Raw genomic sequence first — 20986 nt, forward strand, 5'->3', positions numbered from 1 at the left:
GGTCACATGGGGTACAAAAAACTCTTGATCGCATACAGGCTGTATTATTCTGGCCTGGAATGGGGAAGGAGAAAGAGAGACTGGTGCGTTAGAGCGATATCTGCCAGAAAACCAGTGATCGTGGACGAGTGAAACCTCTAGTCCGTTACAGCCTCTGCCAGTAATTTCTGAGCATTTTGAGAGGGTTGCCGTTGACCTTGGGGGAGCCCATCAACCCTAGGGCAAGTGACGGGTCAAAGTATATTCTCACACTCATTGACTTCAGCACGAGGTGAGCCGAAACCGTACCACTGACACTATAACTCTACGAACTTTTGAAAAAACATACACCAAACAAATTTCAATGGACTTCTCACCACGAAGATTCATTCAACACCTTAAAAAATCTGCTATGTAAGCAACCAATTCTTCAGTTGCCTAATTATGATAAACCTTTCATTCTCAGAACAGACGCTTCTCTGGGCGGGATCGGAGCTGTACTTCTACAAGAAAACAAGGGCGAGGTATATCCGGTGGCATACCATAGCAGAAAACTAAAGCCTGCAGAGAAAAATTACAGCACGGTTGAAAAGGAATTACTAGTCGTAGGTATGAAGAAATATTATTTTTAATTATATGGTGGCTGTAAGAGCTGTAACGAGCGGGATGGTTGTCCGCCACTCGTTTGCTTGTTAGTGGCCCCAATAGGGCGGAGAGACAGAGGTGAGAAGGTTGCTGCTGCCTCGTCGCACGTCAGACACGATCCAGCCTTCACCACAGCTGCTACTTCACCCCGCTGTTCGATTCCAACTCTGGTTGTGTACTCATCTGAGGTTCCTGGGGCTCGTGGGCTGATTCCCCCAGTCCTTTACTATTCGACTGTCAACTCTGGACACCTACTCCAGCTGCTACCGCGGCTGCCACGTGATCGCCACTTCCTCCTCACCCTATCCACCGTTCGTGCCCTGGCGTCTCTCCTGTGTGGCAAGACATCGCCCACCAACGCTGACACCAAGTGAGTGGTGTCAGAGTTAAATTATTGTGATTATTTTCGTACTAAAGAGATGTCAATCTTTAACGGTTGTTTGTTACCCCTTGGAAACCCATACTTCTTGACTTTCCTTTTTATAAGATCCTGATTAGGCTGGCAAAGGATTTATATTCCAAAGGCCAGGCCAGTGGAAAAATTTTTCTTAGAAACAGATCACATGCCCTTAACAAGCCTCCGCACCTCTAGAAACTCAAATGCAAGATTAACACCGTGGGCGTTATACCTTCAGCAATTCAATTTCATGGTTTGATATATCAGAGGAAGTGCAAGTGTCAGAGCTGATCTTCTTTCTAGACTAATGGTAGAGGATACAGATATTCAGTAGATGAACCAACGTCGGAAATCGGGCCATAGAATTGTGAAATTTTCCTTTCTTAAAGAAAAAATTATTTTAGCAGGGGCGAATGTCATGCTGTAATGGGCCCCTGTCTCATCAACAGAACATATTATATAAATGAGTCAATACATCTGATATTATATTCAGATTCACCACCCTGTAACTTTCCACTGGCTATGAGGTGACATGTTCAATGCACGTGATAAGGTGTGCCCACGGGAAGCTGCGTCATACTATGCTGAGTAAAGGCATAAGTAGCCGGCTCTCTGGCCACCTGAAGCGAGCAGTAGTTTGATATCCTTGACTAGAGGAAGACGTTATTTGAGAGCCGCAGTGGATGGCTCCGTCTTCCCTCGAGGGGGAACGACGTACCCATACCGTTCTCCCTCGATGGGTCACTACTCATGAGTCACTCACAGCAACTTATATCGTAAGGACGTGAGCTAACGTTTATATTACATAAACGCTGTAAAGGCCTAGGACTTAGGGATAGAAATCCCTTACCAGGCTAATCAGGATCTTAATAAAGGAAAGTCAAGGACCATGGTTTTCCGAGGAATAACAAACAACCGTTAGAGATTGGCATCTCTTTACTATAAAAATATAACACAAAACTCTGACACCACTCAACAAACATCAAATAATTACGGGAGTCAAACAATTAATGGAAGCAAACAATTAAAGGAATCAAACAAATAATGGGAGTCAGCAATTAATTGAATCAAACAATTAAATGGAGTCAACAATTGATAGAATCGAACAATAAAGGGGAGTCAGCAATTAATGGAATCAAACAATGAACAAATATTTCCTACGGCAGTGGCCCTGGGGGAAGGTTCTGGAACGCGGTGATGCACACTCAGGGCAGGGAAGCGTCCACTTCGCTCCACACTCAGCAACGTCTTGAAAAGGCAGGAGAACACCGGGGCACCGACGGAATGTGATGAACTGATGGTCGTGGTATGCGGTAGTGGTAGATGACCAGAGAGTTGGCAGTTGATAGGTGAAGGTCTGGGAACACAGCCCACGAGTCCAGGACCTATGATGAGATCACAGCCAGAATTTGACGGACAGCAGGGTAGCTAGATACTGACGGTATGGCGGCTGGGTTGAATCTGCTCGTGGCGGAGATAGTCGCTGCCGTTATCACCTCCGTCCAACCACCCCAAGGGTCGTCTGCACCAGCAAACGAGCGAGTTAGCAGCGGTAACTAGCCGGAGGATCGTTTCCGCCCTTACACTGCTCCCCCAACAAAAATCTACTGTAAGGTAGATTAAAACTTAAGATTAGTACACAAAGCATAATCATCTTACAACAAATGCTATACAGTGGATCTGCTCAAAAGGTCTGCCCCAAGGTTGTCCTTTCCGGCGACGTGGACCACACGAAACCTATACCCCTGCAGACTTAAAGCCCACCGTAACAATCTGTCATTTGCCCCCTTGAATGTATTTAAATACAACAAGGGTTTGTGGTCTACCTCAAGGATAAATTCTTTTCCTCTCAGGTAATAATCAAATTTCAAAACCCCAAACAGAATGGCTAGACACTCACGTTCAATGGTGGAGTACCTCCTCTCCCTATCTAGTAACTTCCTACTGGCATAGGCCACTGGGTGAGGACATGCCTGAACATATTGGAGGAGGACGGCTCCTAGGCCATGACTGGAGGCGTCCGTCCTAAGAACGAAGGTTAAGTGTTGATCAGGCAGTTTGAGGATGGGCTGCGTGGATAGCGAATTCTTGAGACGATTAAATCTGGCCAGCAGGTCGTCGTTCCAGACAAGAGGCTCCCGGTGGCCTTTCCTTAGCAGGTCAGATAAGGGTCCGGTATACTCAGATGCCTGGGGAATGAAAGCTTTATAAAAAGAGATCATACCGAGAAAACTACGGAGGAGTTTCTTAGTTGTAGGAGGACACACCTCACAAAGGGCTTGTATTTTCTCAGGTTGGGGACGAAGATGCCGACCATCTAGCACGAATCCAAGATAATGAATAGACTCAAATCCAAAGCGGCACTTAGATGGCTTTATCGTCAAAGTATGTCCCCTTAACCTCTCCAAGACAGCTTTAACGTCGCCAAGATGTTCTTGCCAATCTGAGGAATATATGAAAATGTTGTCAAAATAAAAAGAAACTCTAGGCAAACCGGCAAGGACGAGGCGCATCAGCCTGATGTACGTGGCACAGGCAGTCACCAGCCCGAATGGAAGTCGGCAGAATTCCATCAATCCTCTACGAGTAGGAAATGCAGTTAGTGGTTTTGCGCGTTCAGTTAAGGGTACCTGGTAGTAAGCTTTACATAGATCCAACTCCGAGAAGTACTTCGCCCCTGAGAACTTGTGCAAGTCTTCCTCCATAGAACAGGCGGGCTCGGCATGAAAGACAGTTACCGCATTTAACGCCCTGTAGTCAATGGCCATCCTAAAAGTACCATCCTGCTTACGCACCATAACCACCGGAGAGCAGTGAGGGGACGATGACAATTGGATGATTCCCTGCTCAAGTAGACGGTCGACCTCTTCTTCAAAATAACTCTGGAGATGAATAGGGACAGGATAAACTTTGGCCTGCACACGCTGAGTGGTTGTGAGGAGGATGTCATGGTGTACAGTGGATGTGCATCCCGGGACGTTTGAGAATACATCCTCAAAGTTAGCAATCAAGTCCTCAATGTCAGCACGTTGGTTCCTCTCCAATCCAGGTTTAAGTGCGGGCCCATCGTCAGTCGAAGGGGATTCTACTATGCCATCTGGAGTTATCGGTAGCTGGCAACCGAGATCATCCGAGTCTGGTGCCGGAATTATTCCCGACTCCTCGCAGGGTAGTGCCTCGACTGACTCTAGCTTAGAATCGTTATCTAGGACATGAGCAAAGTTAAGGTGGGCCCTGCGATGGTATTTCTTTAATAAATTAGCATGATATAACTTGGGCCCCTTTGGTTCGTCAATGACGTAATTTACCCTACTCCGCTTCTCTAGGACTTTGTAAGGCCCATTCCAGGAAACAAGCAACTTGCTCTTCTTATCAGGCAAGAGCACTAACACTTCATCCCCCGGAATAAATTGACGATCTTGTGATTTGACGTCGAAATAGGCCTTATATTTGGTGTTACTAATGTCAGCATTCTGCGCGGCGATCTTGGCACACTGTGAAAGTTTGTCCCGTAATTCAAGGACATACTGGTAGTGAGTCCGCTCGTCGTCTTCTATACTGGTGTCCTCCCACAGATCTCTTAACACCGAGAGCGGGCCTCTCACGGCTCGGCCGTATAATAACTCGAACGCCGAGAACCCGGTCCGGTCGCTAGGAATTTCTCTCAGCGCAAATAACGTGGGGACAAGATACCGGTGCCACTCTCTGGGTTTGTCGGCACACAATTTCCGCAGCGACGCTTTCAGGGGTCCATGCATTCTCTCAATTCGTCCATTACCACTAGGGTGAAAAGGGGTGGTAAATAACGGCTTAACTCCCAGCAACTTGTGAAGCTCCGCCATCAACTGAGAGGTAAACTGAGTCCCCCTATCTGACAGAATTTCCCGTGGTATGCCTACGCGAGAGAAGATCACAAGCAATGCTTCGGCCACAGAAATAGAATCAATTTCCTTCAAGGGCAAGGCTTCTGGAAACCCGGTGGCGAAATCAATTAACGTGAGTACATACCTGTGCCCCGCAGAGGAAGGGGGTGAAAGTGGTCCAACCAAATCTATAGCAACCCGAGAAAATGGTTCAGTAATAATGGGTAAGGGTTTAAGAGGAACAGGACGGACTCTACCTTTGGCGGACATACGCTGACACCGATCACAACTCCTACAAAAGGCCCTAATATCCGCTCCCATTCCTGGCCAGTAAAATTGATCAGAAATCTTCATAAATGTCTTTCTATGAGAGAAGTGCCCTGCTAGGGGGCTCTCGTGAGCTACAGTGAGAATGATGTTACGACAATCAGCCGGAACAACAAGGAAAAACTGACCTACTTTGGCTGGTTGCTTGGATGACACACACGATCGAAGTAACAGACCGTTAACACGAGCGAACTTGAATACAGACCCATCTCTAGCCTGATCCTCCTCCCCGGAAGTTACCTTCTCCCTTACCCGCTTCAGAGTGGTACACGAGTCTTGAAGCTTGGCAAATTCCTTGGGAGTCACAGTCAGCGGCTGCAATTTCGGCAGAACCAGGGGATGCAGGCGCTTCACCTTCGCCGACCGTGTCTCCACAGCTAGGATCTTTGCTGGAGGGGAGGTGGCATGCGAGGGTGGCGAGGCGACGTCAGCAGGTGGCGAAGAGACTAGCGCTGAGGAGACTGGTGGTGAGGAGAGTTTTAAAGGTTCCGGGTCGTTAGGGTCACGAACACCGGGAACATTACCAATGAGAACACTGGCAAATTTAATGGGAGCTCTTACCACATTAGACCAACCAGTAAAATAGGGGCAACGCAGGTAGCACCTAACAACAGGGAACTGGTCAACGCGACCCAAATAATCGGTGACACTAACCTTCGAGCAGCTGGAGAGATCAGCATCAGGCAGGGCTTCCTCAGAGACAACAATACATGAGCAACCGGTGTCCCTGATGATCGTAGATGCCCATGACCCATTTATAGTTCCGCTGACACAGTAGCTGGGACAGCTTCGGTCTTCGAAACAGAACCCGACCTCGAAGCTGGGCGGACGAATGCCCGTAGACTTGAAGGCGCGTGGATTCTTGGGACACCGAGAACGAATGTGCCCCATTTCTCCGCAGTTGTGGCACCGCACGGCTGGTGAGCTTTTCCCCTCTACTCCTGGGGAAGGTTCCTTGGAAGTCGGAGGCTTCGCAATCTTCACCACAGGAGGGGAAGACTTGGGGTAGGCGTTGCGAGCAGACGCCCAGTTGTCGGCAAGATGCACAGCTTCTCCAAGCGTCGCTGGCTGGTGTTCTTTGATGAAAATTCTCAAGTCTGGAGGTAGAGAAGACAAAAACTGATCTAATATCATGAAGTTAGAGAGAGACTCAAAGGTTTCTTCAACCCCTGATGTCTCCAGCCATTGTTGAAATAAACGACCCAGGTGAATCGAAAACTGCTGGTACGTTTCTCCCGCTCTAATCTTCGTTCTGCGGAAATCAGCACGATAACCGTCAGAAGTCTTGCAAAATCCTCGCAAGAGAGCTTGCTTCAACAAGAGGTAATCTCGGGTGATGTCGGCAGACAGGGACGTGTAAATTTCTACCGGCTTACCACTCAGTAGGCTACCCAACCTTACAGCATAGCTATCTGGGGCTACACCAAGCAGCTCAGCTACCCGCTCAAACCTAACAAGGTAGGAGGCGATGTCTTCTCCTTCACGGTACACAGGCAAGCTGGGTTTTACCACATTGTCCTGTATATGGCCAGAGGAGGCTGGTCTACTTGAAGCATTAATCCTAGCCAGTTCTAGGTCCTTTTCTGCCTGCAACTTAGCTAATTCGAACTCTCTTTCTCTCTTTCCTGACGTTCCTCTCTCTCTCTCTCTTTCCTCTCTCTCTTTCTCTTTCTGACGTTCCTCTCTCTCTTTCTGACGTGCCTCTCTCTCTCTCTGACGTTCCTCTCTCTCGGCATTCTGTTGGGTGACCACATACTGACCAATGTCATTACCTGTCAGACCCAGGGCCACCGCTTGATCTTTCCACACCTCAAAAGTAGACATAATGATCCAAAAGGCCAAGAACAAAGGAGAAAAACAAACAACTTACCCCGCAAATAGCCAAAGGTAACTCACCTAGTGGCTCAATCAGACCAGTAAATGATTTGATCCGACTGGAGGGAACCTCGTTCCGCACCCAGCCCAGCTGAATCACCTCAGGGTAACGAAACCGCACCAGGTGAAACAACAACAAAAATGCTATGACAGCATCCACAGTGCACCCCAACCAACACTAATTAACTTCCCAAGTACAAGGGAGAGCAACAAAATTAGCACACAGAAGGAAGGGATAACCACTGAACAACACTTGCTTCCGGGCCACAGACAGCAAGGTGGCGCGCTCACGGCGACTTACAACAACACCGGAACGAATGTTAAACCTCAGAAACCAAAGGTCAGAGACAATCCTGGCAAGGTCGCCACTTGTAAAGGCCTAGGACTTAGGGATAGAAATCCCTTACCAGGCTAATCAGGATCTTAATAAAGGAAAGTCAAGGACCATGGTTTTCCGAGGAATAACAAACAACCGTTAGAGATTGGCATCTCTTTACTATAAAAATATAACACAAAACTCTGACACCACTCAACAAACATCAAATAATTACGGGAGTCAAACAATTAATGGAAGCAAACAATTAAAGGAATCAAACAAATAATGGGAGTCAGCAATTAATTGAATCAAACAATTAAATGGAGTCAACAATTGATAGAATCGAACAATAAAGGGGAGTCAGCAATTAATGGAATCAAACAATGAACAAATATTTCCTACGGCAGTGGCCCTGGGGGAAGGTTCTGGAACGCGGTGATGCACACTCAGGGCAGGGAAGCGTCCACTTCGCTCCACACTCAGCAACGTCTTGAAAAGGCAGGAGAACACCGGGGCACCGACGGAATGTGATGAACTGATGGTCGTGGTATGCGGTAGTGGTAGATGACCAGAGAGTTGGCAGTTGATAGGTGAAGGTCTGGGAACACAGCCCACGAGTCCAGGACCTATGATGAGATCACAGCCAGAATTTGACGGACAGCAGGGTAGCTAGATACTGACGGTATGGCGGCTGGGTTGAATCTGCTCGTGGCGGAGATAGTCGCTGCCGTTATCACCTCCGTCCAACCACCCCAAGGGTCGTCTGCACCAGCAAACGAGCGAGTTAGCAGCGGTAACTAGCCGGAGGATCGTTTCCGCCCTTACAAAACGCCATCCCTTTCTCATTCACTCATATATAGTGGAACTTATGGTCGATCTACACTCAGGAATTATAGATACAATCCTTTTATAATAAAACAAGGAACTACAGTTGGGTTTCGTTACTTAAACCAAAATAATAAATATATGTGAACGGCCTGGTTAATTGGACAATCCAGCCGATTCATATAGGTGGCAAGCAGTGTGTACGGATTGTTAAACTGGTAGCCATATCAGACCGTCCGTGTTTTTGTGAAAACCAGAAAACACACAACAGTGACGCGTTACATAATCCGAGTGTTTGAAACAATATCCCGTATTGAGACGATATTTAGTGAGTGTTCCTTATCTCTGTCACATACAAAACGTGCAGAATTTGTAATATATATATATTACAGCCTGTTGGTGAATATCCAGTTTGTGCCGGTTGAAGGAGACCCCACTCAGCATTTTCCTCATACAGTGTTGCAGTGTTGAAGAAAGGTTTCATAACTTGGACTAACAATTGGTATTTCACAAGTAGCTGAACAGTTTTGTGGTGTCGCGAGCGTCGATTACATCAGTTCCGGTATCATCAGTCAGTTCTCCATATATACGACACTAAAAAGGTTTGGCACACGGCAGTTACATCGGCAATGGCATAGCAGCGAGGAGACAGCGAAAAATCCATCCATCATCCATATCTGTTCAGCAGTGGAGGTCATCCCCTATCCTGTAGTGGACTCGCCCGTCGTCAAGGTTAGCTGAGCCTCATCTTTCGTTACCAAGGGAATGAGCAGGAGGCGTGCGCACCCATCCCAGGACGAACCACCGCCTACTCTACCCACCCCACCTCAGATATCACCTGGAAGGATCGCGTTTTACAGAGGGCTCTACCCTGTAAGAGGTATTTAAAGAGTAAAATACTTTATACACAGTGAAACTCTACTGTATAGCTTCTCAAGTGATTGTTACAACTAACAGTCATAACACCATATACACAGTTGGTAAAGGTAGAGGAATTATGTTCTCCCAATTACTGTGGCATACTGGTTTAGAAGAATAATATATATATATATATATATATATATATACTGTATATACATATATAAAACGTAAATATGCAGTAGCAATCAAAGATATTGTTATATGTGTTACATTTACTACAGCGAGGAGAGGGATAGGCACAGTATTTCCTGCCCCTCCTCACAGCACTTCTATAGCGGCGTCGTTAGTAGCGGCGCTAAGCAAAGTTGAAGTGTTGTCAGTGCCAGTGAGAGTGGATAATACCAGATTGGCTCTTGATATAGACACAGGTGCTTGCGCTAATGTATTGGCCTTGACATCCTATCAAGAGTTACAACGTAAATTCCCTCACCGAGACTTCATATGGCGACCTAGTAACGCTGAGCTCGAAGGAGTATCAGGTACTCAGCTGAGCATTCATGGCATGGTGACGTTACCACTCAGATTTTCAAGACGTGGTTCTCCCTTCTACGCGGACTTTTATGTAGTTCAGTAGTATTTGCCGGCTGACGGGTTACTTGGTCTCCCAACCCTTGAAACGAACATGATAGATGTTCATCCACGTAATAATACTATTACATTTAAAGGTGTTTCCTACAATGCTATGAGCCATTCTGAACCTATGCTCACCGCTAGATCGAAAGTGTTGTCCACCAATCCTATTAAGAGGAAGGCGGATCATGCGTCAGAGCTACCTCATGACCTCAACCCCACACTTTCACAGCGTGATTACAGCAGCAATAGTTGGAAGATAGTACCTGCAATTTTGAAGAGTACTCTCCATTACCAGAATGAGGAATTCACCAATGCAACAATCCTGTGAGCTGAAGTTAACATTATTTTCTGCAAATGATTCGTTCACTGCCCAGGGTGTGACAGGACGTGACTGCAGTTGTTGTGACTGTTCATCTATCAACATCCTGTCAACAAAATTCTTTCGTATTTCGTGAACAACTCCCAGTTACCAGCACCCCAGCACCCACCCTAGTGATGATGACACATCTTAAAATAAAGATATGATAGTTCTACAAAAGTATCACAGACTTAAATTTTCAGCCATGCCGTGTAGTACCCTTCACAACTCAGTACCATTGCTCTCCGCAAACATGAATGTTTCGTTGAAAGAGTCTTAAGCACCACACACTCATTCATCTAGCAAGATGACAGTAGCAAAAGTTGTACATTGCTCAGAAGGTGCGTTCTTAAACACGTAATAGGCGAAGATTATTTCTGTCATGTTGCTTTTGATATTGGCAGTAATGTTTGTGTTTTACATCACGTTTCTTTTCTGTTTTCAGTCAGTGTCATCCAAGATGAAAATTGTTCATAACATTTTAACCCAAAAGGCATTAAAGTATAGGTCCCCTGTAGTACCTAATACCCCTACAGTAGTAGAATCCCCAGCTTAGTGTCTACACCTCTGTTTATAACATGGTTAGGGTTGTATAGGATGTACTGCAATCAGTGAGATTATTTAGGCCTCACGGAGCTCGGATGGTAAGTGACCGAGCAATGTAATGGGCCCCTGTCTCATCAACAGAACATATTTTATAAATGGGTCAATACATCTGATATTATATTCAGATTCACCACCCTGTAACTTTCCACTGACTATGAGGTGACATGTTCAATGCACATGATAAGGTGTGCCCACGGGAAGCTGCGTCATACTATGCTGAGTAAAGGCAAAAGTAGCCGGCTCTCTGGGCCACCTGAAGCGAGCAGTAGTTTGACATCCTTGACTAGAGAAGACGTTATTTGAGAGCGGCAGTGGATGGCCCCGTCTCCCCTCGAGAGGGAACGACGTACCCATACCGTTCTCCCTCGATGGGTCACTACTCATGAGTCACTCACAGCAACTTATATCGTAAGGACGTGAACAACGTTTATATTACATAAACGCCGTCCCTTTCTCATTCACTCATATATAATGGAACTTACTGTCGATCTACACTCAGGAATTATAGATACAATCCTTTTATAATAAAACAAGGAACTACAGTTGGGTTTCGTTACTTAAACCCAAATAATAAATATATGTGAATGGCCTGGTTAATTGGACAATCTAGCAGATTCAATGCCATGACTATGGACCAGCTGGCTAGGACTCGTTGGCTGGTTCAAGCAGCAATTACTGACGTCAATTAACGTCACCATGCGTCATAACTGGACTGGCCAACGAGACGGGACTATGAGGTGGTGCGACGGAGGTGAGCTAGTAGCCGCAAACCATCACCCGTGGCAGTCTGACTCCTGGCTGGCTCGGTCAACACTTGCTGCCATGACCTGTGTGTGCTATGGGACTCCTGCCGTGAGCTGTGAGTGCTTTGGAGTCCTACCGTGAGCTGTGTGTGTGCTGTGAGAGTACTGCCGTGAGCCGTGTGCTGTAGGAGTTCTGCCGTGAGCCGTGTGCTGTAGGAGTACTGCCGTGAGCCGTGTGCTGTAGGAGTACTGCCGTGAGCCGTGTGCTGTGGGTGTCCTGCCGTGAACCGCGTGCTGTAGGAGTACTGCAATGAGCCGTGTGGTGTGGGAGTCCTGCCGTGAGTGAGCTGCTGTACTGCCGTGAGCCGTGTGCTGTAGGAGTACTGCCGTGAGCCGTGTGCTGTAGGAGTACTGCCGTGTGCTGTGGGTGTCCTGCCGTGAACCGCTTGCTGTAGGAGTACTGCAATGAGCCGTGTGGTGTGGGAGTCCTGCCGTGAGCTGTGTGTGTGCTGTGGGAGTCATGCCGTGAGCTGTGTGTGTGTGTGCTGTGGGAGAACTGCCGTGAGCCGTGTGCTGTGGGAGTCCTACCGTGTGCTGTGGGAGTACTGCCGTGCGTCGTGGGAGTGCTGCCGTGTTGTGTGTTTTAATTATTAAATAGTTAAGTCCACCCTTATACGTTGTTAATACCAACCCTATTATTCTATTGGAAATGGTATAACAGTATGTGCATTCGATCGAGTAGTACCCCCTTGAGATGTTTAAACAAGAAGAAAAAGGTCAAGGTCATTTTAGTATGCATTTATTTTTCTTTGTACAGTTCCTTGCAGGAGACGAGACGAGGTCATTTTTAAAGGTGCGTCCATGCTTCTCTCATCATTATGGTCTCTTTTCAACAAAGTTTTGCAAACTCTTGCCAATTCAAGAGAAATTTTCAGAAAGAATTTTAGTTTTTAAATAAAGTTGAGACACCATTTCTTCTTTTTCTCATTCTTCTCAGCAGCTCGCTCTTATTGTATTAACATTAAGTTTCATTACTCAATTCTTCTTTAGGTGAATCTAACAAGTCGTTGATATTAGTGTCTTCTATATAGGCAAAACCAGCTTGATAAGTAAGGGCCACAATTTCAGCCATAACGGGAGCGTTTCTGGAGAAGCCTGTGATATTATTTATGCACTCTGGCCACCGTATATCTTCCCTCTCCATTCTTATTTAATTCCGGTAATCCTTTCCACGACTCGGCAGTATTGTCTACGGCATCCATTATATTAAAGCGTCTTCCAGAAATCACGGACTGACATGTTCTGATCACTGTCCACTGCCGGAATGTATATCTAAGGTAAACTTTGAAGGTGGATATTATTCCCTTGATTCATTAGTTGAATCAAAGAAGTGGTGTTTTTTAATAAAAATTCCACCCTAAGGGAGTAAAAAAAATCTGAAAGATTGATGGTGTCAACCAGAAGCAATGCTTTATGGGAGAAATTTTTCTGAAAGTAATATGTCTTTACTATTGGGGAAAAGAAATTGGAAAATTATTCTTGGAAAACAGTTCCCGTTGTCCAAAATTTATTGTTTGACTGTCAGTTGACTGGGAGATTAGCCTTCACAAACCTGCTAAGTGCCCTCCGGTTTTCTGAGTGATGAATCAACAGGGATTTCAGCTGGAAGTTATCCGTTGCATTGCCCCCTAGAAGAAGGGATAATTCAGCCTTTGGAGGCTTTGTGTCCTGGGGCCGACATTGGAGAGAATGGTCCTGTATGGCATCTTCAAATACAGGGTAGTCTTGACGATACTGAAGAATTTCTGGGTTGTATTATTCACCTTTGGTGATACTTTGCTTAAGGGTGGTTAGGTACACATAGGCAGCTTCTCTATCACCACCTGCAGCGTCCCCAGCTATCTAGATGATGTGTATATTTTACCTCCTGCTGAACTTATTCAACCAGCATCTGCTTGTAATGAATGCCACTGTTGAAACACTAGCACCACTTGGTCCTATCCTTACCCCATTTCTCATATTAAAATCCTCAAGGAATTAATGTGCCTTTTCATGAATATCTAAGATGATCATAAGAGAGTCATCACACATGTGCACGTCGTACACCTATTATGCTAAGAATCGTTCTGTGTCCTCCATAACAGTTGATCAATTCTGTGACATTAATTTGACAGTCACAAGGGTAACTGACTTTGCACTTTGTTTTTTCTTAATCATTCTGAATATTCGCCACAGTTGAGGCAGCAAGATATAATGTTTGTCGATATCACCGAGTCATGCTCCCTCATCAAATTTATGTAGGATTTCAAAATTAGTTTTTAAATTAATTGCCTTTATAGCTTTCTTAGGGTTTCACTTCACCATCACTTGTACCAACACTTCACTTGCCCATCATTTTGGAGTTGAGGGAAAATATAATAAAATGAATATGAGAAGTAAATGTCATATACTTCAAGCAACAATAATCACTTGGAACAATATAAGATCCTAACCCAATATCTATCAGTTTATATTGTCATCCCCAAGGTAGGGAAGGGTTGGGTTCCATAAAATATAGCCGTAAATAAAAATTCCGTATATGTAGCCTAATTTTCCCATAATTCCATTATATAAGTGGAGACAGGTTCTTACACAACAAAATATTGACTGTAAAATGTAACAAATGTTCATAATAACACAACAACAAACTTTCATAACACTAGCCTGAGCATAACACACCAGTTAATGCCACAATTAAACCAATGGAACATAGAGGAGGTGTGTATGTGTGTGAGAGATAATACTGTGGAAATCCACATCACACACGTCGCCAGTCAGCTGTGAGATGGCTTTTGTTTCATGTAATGAAACTATAAAAGTCGTAATAAATCATTTCAGTTCTCTGGTGTAACTTAGAAATAAATAAAATATAACATTAATGAGAGTACCATCCTCATATCTGAGGGATGACGACCACGTCTTCCACTCTGAACATTTTCAAGCTGTTTTTTACTAATATTCCAAGATTTCTTATCTTTCTGGGGATCCAGTTATTAATGTCATTCGTCCTCCCCAGTCTCTGCCTTCCCCTGGCCCTACAGCCCCCAACTTTTCCCATTAATAGTTCTATTATTACCCAGGGGCGAATCGTTGAGGAGGGAGGGGGTGGGGGGGTCATGCGACCCCTCATCCCCCAAGCTGGGTGAGCTCGCTATGCTCGCCATGTTCCCCCCACCCTCAACTTCTTGGACCCCTTTTGATATTCCTGGATCCGCCCCTGTTATCCCCTTATCCCTAATTACATGATCAAAGTATGGTTCGTCGATTTAAACCAATGGTTTAAACCCAGTGGTTTAATCCATGGTTTAAACCAACAAATAACCATTTTTTAATCTACACCTTTTTTCTTGGTTTTCGTAAGCGATTGTTGGGTTTTATTATTTGCAAATGATTTTACTGATTTAGTTATAGTAGATTAATAGAGTGACGTATGATAGGGTGAACAGAAAAGAACTGTGGGAGGTATTGCACGTGTATGAGGTAGGAGGAAGGCTGTTACATACAGTAAAAGCATCCTATACGAGCAGCAGGGCAACAGTAAGAGTAAATGGGAAAGAAAGTGAAACATTTGAAAAATGCATAATGTCCCTCTGCTTGTTCAACATATACATGGATATGACAAAATTTATTTCAGAAGGGTAAATCAAACTTTATAAATAAAAACATCATAACTCCTTTATTGGAAAAACACAAAACAAAATAAAAGTATTCTTGCATTTTTTTAGCATTGAAAATTATGAATTATAATGGTGTAGGACGTCCTATACTTGAAGCGGCTGCAGTATGTACTCCACAAACATCCTATGTGGCAGGGGTGGCCAACCTTTTACATACCATGCGTCAATTTGTTCACACACGAGTTCAGATGCGCCATACAACTCTTGTACCCCCGTCTACTTCTTGTAAAAATATGTTTATAGACATAATTAGCATTTTTACATGATAAAATTATTAAATATAAAAACAATATCTGATAAACTAGATAAACATTACTTACCTTTAATGAGACTTTTGAGTCTGTTTTGATTTCGCCAGTCTTTCAATGTTTGGAGTTAAATTTGTGACTGAGAGCAGCAGAGAATTCTTCAAATTTGAATCAGTCAGTCACGACCTCGTTGTGCTTTTAATCAATTTCACGGATGGAAATGCTTGTTCACATCTATATGTCGTTCCGAAACGACATATATAACTCTGGGCAAATTTTCTTAGTTCTGGGAAATTTTCACAGGGTAATGATCGCCAGAAATTTATCATGTCAGAAGCATTTGGGACTGAGGTAAGCTCACCAAATTTCATTTTCAATAATGAATTTGTTTCAAGTCAATAAGTTCCATTTGTATGTCACTAGGCATCTTCATTATTTTTTGTTCACTAAGTGAAAATGGGTTTATAAATGCGAGTAAGCAGTCTTCTTCTTTAGCAAAATCACGAAAACGACTTTCAAATGACTTGCAATAACTTGATTTTTTCAGTATATTTTGTCAAATTGCCATTATCAGCAGCACATTCACTCTGCTCTTTTAAGTGCGGAAACTGGCTCAAATCCTCATTTTCTAACTGAGAGATGAACAGTTTTAATTTCATCTTGAATGCATTGATGTCATTTACTAAGCTAGGAAACAATTTGTTTTTGCCCTGCAGTTTCAAATTTAGATCATTGAGATGTCTGGTAACATCAACTAAAAATGCCAAATCAAATAGCCAGTTTTTATCACATAAAAGGGCTCTTTCCTCAGGTAGCTCATTTTTCTCTTCTAGAAAATTATGAAAATTAGGTGGTGACTGGTGCCAACGGGGCTAGGTGTTCCAGTCGATGTCGCCATAGTTAAAGTCACCCAAGACAAGGAGGTGGCAAGGGTTGAGCGCCGTTGCATTGTTAATCAAGGCTTTTAAGTTCCTTTGGTTTAATAAGCTACAATTTGGGGATCTGTAGATACACCCGACAATGAATAAGTCTCTCCCATTTTCTTTCATTTTACACCACTTTGATTCTTCAAAAACATCCTCCCCCTACACCGTCACGTGGCTGGCTCTAAGGTCTTGCCTAGCATACATAGCCACACCCCTACAAATTGCTTGAGAAAGGTTTGTAAATGAGTCATATCTGACTATATTGAACTCACATTCCTCCGGTTCGATTCTCCTGTTCTTGTACAACAGCTCTACAACACCTATTTATAGGGATGATGTACAGCCAACCAAAGTTGCACTGACCCCACCCTGGGTCTGTTGCTGGCAATGCTTGGTAAAGCAAGGCTGTTTGTAATGGTGATTGTGATTGGTTGATCTATTTTCAGCTGTATCACTCTCAGAATACATATTAAACAAACGAAAGGTTGTATTTTTATAATAAACTATTCATCATTATTTTAGATTATGAGAAGTTGCTAAAGAATTGGCAACTCTTCTACAACCACAGCTGCCACAAGATTCTCACATCCAATTTTTCTAAGTGTGGTGTATGTGCCTACTGCAACATACGTACATCCATAGCTCGACTCACGGATCTTGAATCTCCTAGTTATGATGTCATCTGGCTCAAATATCTCTACCAATTATAACTATTTTTCTTTGTTTCCTATACTGTTCTCCCAACTCAACCAACTATATGGGACTCTTTGACACTCTCACTTCTTGTCATGGGTAGTTGCTATCCTCTACCTAGAGGATTTCAATGTACTGTACATCACAGAGAGTGGCTTGGCTCTTCAAGAGATGACCCAGGTAGAGTCGAGGCACTCTCTTTTTCCGTCTTTATGAGCTGGAACAAATAATTAAACACCCTACACGTGTTCCAGATCGACACGATCAACTTACTAACATTCTTGATCTTTGTTTTACCTCTAACCCCTCACACTATTCATACTCAATTTCCGCCCCCTTTGGGTCTTCTGATCACAATCTTACTTATATAAAATCAAATTGCGCGCGAACTCTTCCCCCACTCCCTCTAAACGGCAAGTATGGCAGGCACAATCGGAGGGCACACTGGCAATTCTTTAGATAATTCTTCTCCGATTTTCCCTGGGATGAATGTTGCTTTTCCACTCGGGATGCCTCGTTATTGGCTGACAGCTTTGCTGGGGTTAAAATCATGGTTTAATCGCTCCTGCATGTAGGGAGAGAGATAGGATGTATCAAGTTATGAAACTATCTCCTTCTCCTGTTACCCACTCCTCTTTCATTACTTCTAGGAATCGTTGTAAGGCTATTCTTCGTGGGGCTAAGTAAATCCTTCTAGTAAATCCTTCTGATCCTTAACCAAAAACATCTGTAATAATTTCTGCACTCTCTCTTTTCCTCCTCTTTTCCGACCAGATAACTCTATTACCAACATCTCCTTCAGATAAAGCCAATCTCTTTCGCACCTTATTCTCCTCTAACTCAACCTTAGACGATTCCAACTCTACCCTCCTACTCCTCCTACTGAACCTATGAACTTTCCTATGATCTCCAATCGTAGGGTTGCTGGTGTTACGAACCTAGGGTAGATCGTTACATAAATACAAATCACTTAAGTCTTTCAAATATATCAGTATTTATTATTAGATTCTTAATCCCAATGTAAGGGGGGGGGGGGCTTCTCTCACTCAACCTAACACAAGCTCCCCGTCTGTCTTACTTATACTTCTCTTGTCTTAGTTCCTTCAATTGTTCTTTCTACTTACTTCAGTTCAATGGTTACTACATAACCTCAGTTCTTTTTGGTAGCATGGCGAGGGTCTAGGACACATGGATATTGTAATTCTGATATCAAGTCACTTGGACGGAAATAAAGGTGAAATACTGAGGGGAAATGAATACCCCTGATATACTCTAAGAAACGGTTTATTAATATGAAATCAAAGTAGGGAAAAATATATCATTAACACACAGCTCCAAGGTGCAACTCCTCGGCTTTACTCAACTGCAATTTACTCAGATACTGTACTCTTACTACACACAACCTTACTGGTGTTACATTACATTACAGTTACAAGGATCAATTCCTTGACTTTACTCACATTACATATAGACAAATGACAGCTTACATATGATACTTCAGTAACTGTTGGTAGTGCATATGAGATGCACTCACAACACACAACACGTTAATTCTGATACCAACAAATTACAGGGACTCACCTGCAATCCCACGTGGATACTTTTACTTCTCACACCTAACTGGTGGTACATGGCATTACAGTACATTACCAGACAAACTTTCATGTTACCTTCACACTGTTGTTAGTACATATGAGATGCACTCACAACACACAACACGTTACTACTGAAACCAACAACTTACACATGGGTTCACTAGTCACTACCCAACATGGGATAATTATTTCCAGTTAATTATCCCCAAACATATACAACACACACAGTGGACCATAACTGCCAGGAATGCTCCAGGGTAGAACACTCAACAACTGATGACCTCTGTTGTGGTCGGTTATACTCCGACATGTGTTGACAGTCTGGGGTCCAGCCCCACGAGGCGGACTTGGGGTAAGTTAATCATGTCGAATCAACGCCATCATTCATATATTTCTCACTGCTAGGTATCCACCGGCTCTGGACAACCGGTGGATATTCAAAAGCAAACCCTGGAATCTGGGAACAAAGTTGGAGCGTCACAGGAAAGGAGATGACAATCACAAACAATCTCTCGTCTGTCAACGTCAGACATTTACTTTATATTATTTCTCACCCTGGGTGAATGACAATTCTACTGTTACAACATGAACACTGATATTCACACAATTAACTAAATCAAACTGAATGGCTATATCGGCGGGGAACACTTGTCTAACATACCTGGGAACAAAGTTGGAGCGTCACTGGAGGGGGGGCTTGATCTTCCGTCCCGTGGTTTATATACCCCCGAGTTGCAGGACGTGGCTATCTCACGCACTGACAGAAATTACATACAAACCAACTGTTGCTTATTCAAAAGTGACCCTCAGTTGACAAAGGTCTGGCGAATTACTAAGTTGATTTACATAAACTAATTCAAAATTGAGCTTGCCAGGAGAAAGTGGAATAAAACGTATTGACAACTGTGTTCGAAGGCGGGACTTACTGGGAGGGATCCTGACTATAAATCGAATGGGAAAAACGTGTCTCTTCTTTGGGATAGCTAACCAGCTACCCACTCATGTTTTGCGGGCGTGTAGTATAAAAAGAATCAACAGAGTTAAAACAAACTAGCAGTCAACGTGACCATGACACCAAGTTTTCCCAACAAAGGTCAAGTTAACAGGTCAAAGCCTAAACAAGTCAATAAAAATATGAACATTATTAACTTATTCTCACAACCACATATGCACATAGCATAAAATGAATGACATTATTATACGACACGATGTTTGGAAGTGGCGGAGTAAGGACTGAAGGTCCAATAAGATCACGCAAAATCAATTTCAAGCAAAACAAATCTCAATAGTCAAATGCTTACTCCCAAAACACCAGAGAGAGAGTATACTTCTTTACTTAAAAGTAGCTGTGCCTAGACTTACTAGAGTGTAACAGTAGGTCACCGACGTCACCTCTCTACCGTCAAATACTGACGCATTATATCCCGATTGGCCAAAACGTAAACTTTATCTAAATTACCCTATTGACATTAGTTCCACTTATCTAACCTATTTACAAACCTCATACAATCAAACATAATACAATAAATACACAATGTAATAAACAAATTTAATACTTAAATGATGACTCAGTCAGTGTGGGCGAGTAATGAGCGTAACTGCTCAAGCCAACCACACACCAACCGAACCAACGTATTTCATACCCAGATCAGAAACGTAGGGCGGACACTCGTAACACTGGTGTGTTATCCAATCTTGATGTGAGTAAGTGTGCTGAAGCTCTGGCGATTCCGCTGGTATACCTGTATATATATATTTATATATATATATATATATATATATATATATATATATATATATATATATATATATATATATATATATATATATATATATATATATATATATATATATATATATATATATATATATATAATTCATTCCTATAAGAACCTAAATATTTATTTTTGGTTACAGCTGTGGTGTGCTAGTAGTGGAGGGGGGCGTGACCTGCCCAGGAGGACCTACTCTACCACAGAAGGTGCCCAGGAGTCACGCTACTGTGATGCTCTTACTAATGGTGATCTTGAGGCCTCCGATATCAACCTTAGTCAAATGGACCCCGAAGAGATCAGGGTGAGTCGTGAATGTGATGGGGACAAGGCTAGCGGGAAAGCGATAGTGTAGGAACAGTAGTGAATGTGATGGAGACGAGGCTAGCAGGAAGGAGATAGTGTAGGAACAGTAGTGAATGTAATAGGGAAGAGACTAGCAGGGAGGAGATAGTGTAGGAACAGTAGTGAATGTAATAGGGAAGAGACTAGCAGGGAGGAGATAGTGTAGGAACAGTAGTGAATGTAATAGGGAAGAGACTAGCAGGGAGGAGATAGTGTCGGAACAGTAGTGAATGCTAAATAGGGAAGAGACTGCAGGGAGGAAT

The 20986-nt window shown here is 43.5% G+C and overlaps 1 protein-coding gene across 1 annotated transcript in view; it reads left to right on the forward strand.

Moving 5' to 3' along the window:
- The window catches only part of LOC121859638 (probable G-protein coupled receptor 158), a 91976-nt gene that overhangs the window by 37991 nt on the left and 32999 nt on the right, over positions 1-20986 (forward strand). The window contains exon 5 of the mRNA XM_042356572.1: positions 20524-20682. Coding sequence (XP_042212506.1) covers positions 20524-20682 — 159 coding nt within the window. The remainder of the gene's footprint in view (positions 1-20523; positions 20683-20986) is intronic.

Source organism: Homarus americanus, unplaced genomic scaffold, assembly GCF_018991925.1.
Source record: "Homarus americanus isolate GMGI-L3 unplaced genomic scaffold, GMGI_Hamer_2.0 scaffold7626, whole genome shotgun sequence".
Classification (NCBI taxonomy): domain Eukaryota; kingdom Metazoa; phylum Arthropoda; class Malacostraca; order Decapoda; family Nephropidae; genus Homarus; species Homarus americanus.